This window comes from Salvelinus sp. IW2-2015, unplaced genomic scaffold (assembly GCF_002910315.2).
Source record: "Salvelinus sp. IW2-2015 unplaced genomic scaffold, ASM291031v2 Un_scaffold1858, whole genome shotgun sequence".
Taxonomy (NCBI): domain Eukaryota; kingdom Metazoa; phylum Chordata; class Actinopteri; order Salmoniformes; family Salmonidae; genus Salvelinus; species Salvelinus sp. IW2-2015.
Window position 1 is genome coordinate 56,617 of NW_019943223.1, and position 5,660 is coordinate 62,276.

Here is a 5,660-nt window from a genome sequence, read left to right on the forward strand (position 1 = left end):
CTTTTTCACTTGGGACTCTTTTTTTTACCGACATTTTTGGTTGGTTGTTGGCGCTTATTTCATGCACTGCTCGAGAGTCCATACATACTCAAGTTGTCCCAGGCCGTCTTGCACAGAGGTGGAGGGTGATGAAAACAAGCTTTTGTTTTGATATGACGTATGTAAACCCTGGACACCCACAATACATCACGGCGCGCGAAACTCAAGATAGGTAAATCATTATTGCACCGCTAGCTAGCATTAGTTAGTTAGCGATAGCTTATAGCTCACGGAATAAAGAAAATGAGCAAAAAAGACAACGGAGGTATGAGTTGTAATCTTATTTTACCTGGTTGCTACATTGATTGCGTCTAGTATGTTGCCAAACATGACAGCCGTTTTCCTAACCGATTTAGCTAACGTTAGCCAAGTTAGAAGCAGTACAGCAAGCTAGCACACTGACACTCACCTGCACTGATAAATCCATACACCAGCTAGAAGTTATACAGGTCACTGTTTTGTGTTTTTATTGTCAGGTTTAACAGTCATATTTGCTTACCTGAACGAGAAGAACCGTCCTTACAGTGCCCAAGATGTCTTTAACAATTTACAGAAGCAGCACGGCCTGGGAAAGACGGTGAGAAAGGMTAAACTSTTCTGAGCCMGTGAYAYGATTTTCAGCGTGTATAAACTAAAATGTATATTTGATTACTCATTCCTATCCTGGTAGGCTGTGGTTAAAGCCATGGAACAGTTGGCACTGGAAGGGAAGATCAAAGAGAAAACCTATGGGAAGCAAAAGATCTACTTTGCTGATCAGGTGATCCAGGCTGAGTATCAGAGCAGCACGTCAATGCGTATTGTATATGTTGATGGAAATATGGAGCCACTGCTGATCTGAATCTTTTCTGTTTTGGTGATTCGTTTTTTTTTCTCTCTTTGGTGCTATTTTCACAAGTATGTGGGAAATTTGTAAAAAAAAAAACGCTAAACCTTTAACAGCCAGTCTTCCATTCCATTGTTTGGAGACCTCTTTCACCACACAACCATTGATGCAACATAAGTTTACTGTGAAATGAGTACATTGGTTTGATCACCAAAACACAACATAATGATATTTTCGCAATTTAGTTATTTTAACATACTCCAATGGCAGAACATGTAAGATGTTTCAAAATTGCCCTTTGAATGTAGTATGCTACAATACTGTAAATGACAGTACTGTTTTCACATTAGGCAATACACTTGCACTGCCCATAACAATTGACTGAACATCAAATGTTCATAATTTTCTATCCAAGCCTGACATACAGTACCAGTCAAAAGTGTGGACACCTACTCATTCAAGGGTTTTTCTTTATTTTTAGTATGTTCTACAATCTATAAAACACATGGAATCATGTAGTATCCAAAAAAAGTGTTAAACCAATCAACATATTTGAGATTCTTCAAAGTAGCTACAATTTGACGACAGCTTTGCACACTCTTGGCATTCTCTCAACCAGCTTCAAGAGGAATTCTTTTCCAACAGTCTTGAAGTAGTTCCCACATGCTGAGCACTTGTTGGCTGCTTTTTCTTCACTGCGGTCCAACTCATCCCAAACATTCTCAATTGGGTTGAGGTCGGGTGATTGTGGAGACCAGGTCATCTGATGCAGCACTCCATCACTCTCCTTCCTGGTCAAATAGCCCTTACACAGCCTGGATGTGTGTTGGGTCATTGTCCTGTTGAAAAACAAATGATAGTCCCACTCAGCGCAAACCAGATGGGATGACGTATCGCTGCACAATGCTGTGGTAGCCATGCTGGTCAAGTGTGCCTTGAATTCTAAATAAATCACAGTGTCACCAGCAAAGCACCAGCACACCTGCTTCATGGTGGGAACCACACATTCGGAGATCATCCATTCACCTACTCTGCGTCTCACAAAGACACAGCGGTTGGAGCCAAAGATCTCACATTTGGACTCATCAGACCAAAGCACAGATTTCCACCGGTCTAACGTCCATTGCTCGTGTTTCGGCCCAAGCAAGTCTTATTGGTGTCCTTTAGTAGTGGTTTCTTTGCAGCAATTTGACCATGAAGGCCTGATTCACGCAGTCTCCTCTGAACAGTTGATGTTGAGATGTGTCTGTTACTTGGCCTCTGTGACGCATTTATTTGGGCTGCAATCTGAGGTGCAGTTAACTCTAATGAATTTATCCTCTGCAGCAGTGGTAATTCTGGGTCTTCCTTTCCTGTGGCGGTCCTCGTAAGAGCCAGTTTCATCATAGCGCTTTATGGTTTTTGTGACTGCACCAACTTTCAAAGTTCTTAATTTTCCGTATTGACTGACCTTCATGTCTTAAAGTAATGATGGACTGTCATTTCTCTTTGCTTATTTTAGCTGCCCTTGCCATAATATGGACTTGGTCTTTTACCAAATAGGGCTATCTTCTGTATACCACCTCTACCTTGTCACAACACCACTGATTGGCTCAAACGCATTAACAAGGAAAGAAATTCCACAAATTAACTTAAAGGCACACCTGTTAATTGAAATGCATTCCAGGTGACTACCTCATGAAGCTGGTTGAGAGAATGCCAAGACTGTGCAAAGCTGTCAAGGCAAAGGGTGGCTACTTTGAAGAATATCATAAAATATATTTTGATTTGTTTAACACTTTTTTTGGTTATTTGATTCCATATGTGTTATTTCATAGTTTTGATGTCTTCACTATTATTCTACAATGTAGAAAAGAGTAAAAATTCAGAAAAACCCTTGAATGAGTAGGTCTGTCCAAACTTTTGACTGGTACTGTAGATCTGGATTTAAATCATTGCATGCCTCATCCATGGCCTGAATGAGGGTGGTACTCTCATGGGGATGGCAGCATACATCTTCCACCTGTATTGTAATAAGTATTATCAAGTATTTTACAGTATTGTACTTATGTATTGTAGTGGTCCTGTACATGGCTCAGCTCATAAGAGCGTGGCACTAACAACAGAGTTGTGGATTCAATTCCCACTGGGGACACATACCAAAATGTGTGGACTTTTGTCACTTTGGATAAGTGTCTATGTATATATTATGGCTATTACAGTTCTGTATTGGCCAATACAATTGTAGTAAAGCAGTACAGTACTGCTTTACTACTGCAGTAGTAAAGCAGTGTGAAGTTTGGTGAAAAAGTGACTGATTTTGTGTTATAGTCAATTGAAAATGTGTTAACTGCCTTTTTGATGATCTGCTTTGAGTTTTGAACTTAGAGTTGTGAAAATGTACCACAAAACTAACCGGTAAAAGTAACTACCAGAATGTCCTTGACTACCTACAGGCCCAGTTTGCAGAGGTGAGTGAGGCAGATCTGAAGGCCATCGACAGTCGCATCTCTGACCTCAGCACACAGGTGCAGGCTATCTCTCAGGGCTGCAGACAGCTGGATGCAGGTAGGGCTCCCCTCTTTGGCACTATCAGCACTCTTCCCACACACTGGACTATCCGACATACTCTTATCTCTGATTGCAGAGCTGAAGGAGCTCAACAGCTCCCTGACCACAGAGGAAATGATGTCAGAGATCCAGGAGCTGGAAGAAGAGTGTTCTGGTTACAGGGAGCGCCTGGAGAAGATCAACTCAGCGACCAATCATGTCACACCAGAGCAGAAGGAGATGGTATGGGTCACAATCAGACCTGGGTTCAAATACATTTTTTTTTTATACATATACTGTGCTCATGCGTCTTTTCTTCAGGTTTACAAGGAGAGACATCTCTACGTGAAAGAGTGGAAGAAGAGGAAGAGACTGGTGATTTATTTATTTTAGGGCTCTATTCCAGCTGTATTGCTGAAGTGTTACGGATTGCGTGATAAAATGTAAAGGTCATTTCCGATCAAGTAGACATGCATCGTTTACCGTGAATGCAGTCTCCACTAAACGCGGGAACATTGCCTTACGCTCTGTACTTCCGCAATTTGGATTGAATAGAGCCCTTACTTGATCAAAGCCATACGGGTATTCGTGTCAGAGCAGGATAAACCAGAACAAATAGTCTGAATCTGTCTCTGCTCCTCTCAGGCATCTGACATGATGGGTTCCATTTTGGAGGGATACCCCAAGACCAAGAAGCAATTTCTGGTAAGATGCTCTACAGACCTACAGTGACACAGTTCTACACATCAATTCTATTGTTTTTATTTGGGAAACTAGATATTGTTCATCACCATGACAGGCAGACAAATGCCTATCATGTTTACTCTATTTGTCATATCTGAGATGTCAGCATCTTTGTGTTCTCTGTTTAGGAAGAAGTTGGCGTGGAGACTGATGAGGACTGTAAAGTGACTTTGCCAAGTACCTGACAGAATGTTGGAGGATCTTTGTTTACTTTTGACTTGAATGTCAATTCTGAGGGAGTATAATGCCATCAAAACTCATTCCAGGAATAACTCATTACTATTTGTAATGTTTTGTAATAAAATACCTTGTACAGGTGTATACTTGAAAGTTTATTTTGCAATTAAAAATCATTCATACGAAATACTTCCATCAAATTCTTGTCCAAATCAGCAAAAAATGTAACAGTAGACCTGATTTATTTATACCAGCACAAATACTTGTCGTATAAAATGATCCCTTTTTAAAGTCTGGTGATTACACAGATTAAACATTCACATCTGTTAGGTTTACCAGAAGGTCCTGAAACATTTGGTACAAGTTCTCCTGAGCACATTGTCAAAATAAATCACCAAATTCTTCACATTACTTTTTAACATTCTTGACTGTTTAAGGCCAGGATTCAATCAGATCTGCGGCAACCTGCATCAGCTGACAAACACATTGCTTTTGTTTAGGTGGTGTTGGAGGTGTAACTGTGTTTTTAAAAATGTATTTAACCTTTATTTAACTAGGCAAGTCAGTTGAGAACAAATTATTATTTACAATGACGGCGTTAGAGCTGTCAAATCCACAAGAAGCTCCTGGCGTTAACTATAGCTGGCATTGCCATTGGATGCACCAAGTCGCATTAGTAGAAAGCCCTTGCAGCAGTGTTACAAATTATAACAGTGAAATGTGTGATAAATCCCGATTTCGTTTAATGATTGTCATTTCTATATAGCCTACACATTCTTGTTCTGAACTTCTAAGGTGGATGGGATATAAGGACGGGTGTGGTTTCATGACAATGACCACAAGAGCAGCCGCTTACCAATTTGACAGCTCTAACAGTTATACCACCTAAACAAAAGCAATGATTAGCTCTGCGTTTACCGCTAATCTTATTGAATCCTGGCCAGAGTTTTTTGGTTCAGAGATTCTGTTTAAAAACCATGTCTAATACAGAACTATTCATGAATCACTATTCTACCGTGCCTTTTTGCCAATAAAGATGATGAAAAGGCGAAAAGCTGCAGTAACACTTACAAATATGCTTGATTCTGTCACAACACGGACACAACAGCAATCATAACATCACAATCAATGATGAACATTTAACAATTCTCAAATACCATCACAACTTGTTTGAATTGAATATTTTAACTCATGACTGTTTTGGATTTGATTCGAACCGGTTCAGAACTTTATGCTGGTTTGAACACTGGAACAACAAAAAGAGGTTTGGAATGGAACAATAAAAAAATAAAATGTGGTTCCAACCCCTGATTTGTGGTGAATGTAAACATTAGGGAACGTTTAC

The 5,660-nt window shown here is 40.0% G+C and overlaps 1 protein-coding gene across 2 annotated transcripts; it reads left to right on the forward strand.

The window, feature by feature from the left end:
* The first annotated feature begins 185 nt into the window (after window positions 1-185).
* Window positions 186-4,457, forward strand: LOC112072223 (homologous-pairing protein 2 homolog). 2 transcript variants are annotated; one of them, XM_024139638.2, is made up of 8 exons: window positions 186-304; window positions 516-616; window positions 710-799; window positions 3,301-3,412; window positions 3,492-3,637; window positions 3,716-3,769; window positions 4,040-4,099; window positions 4,267-4,457. In XM_024139638.2, exons 1-8 carry the CDS (start codon window positions 283-285, stop codon window positions 4,321-4,323), a joined length of 642 nt encoding a protein of 213 aa, XP_023995406.1. In that variant the 5' UTR covers window positions 186-282; the 3' UTR covers window positions 4,324-4,457. The 2 variants fall into 2 exon arrangements, with proteins under 2 accessions (XP_023995406.1, XP_023995407.1); XM_024139639.2 differs by lacking the exon at window positions 710-799.
* Window positions 4,458-5,660: the final 1,203 nt, after the last annotated feature.

Excerpts from the sequence above, each read along its gene's own strand:
- LOC112072223 (XM_024139638.2), top strand. The coding sequence starts at position 283 with ATGAGCAAAAAAGACAACGGAG. Across the intron at positions 3,770-4,039 it reads GGAAGAAGAGGAAGAGACTG|GCATCTGACATGATGGGTTC; the intron begins GTGATTTATTTA and ends TGCTCCTCTCAG. Across the intron at positions 4,100-4,266 it reads AGACCAAGAAGCAATTTCTG|GAAGAAGTTGGCGTGGAGAC; the intron begins GTAAGATGCTCT and ends TTCTCTGTTTAG.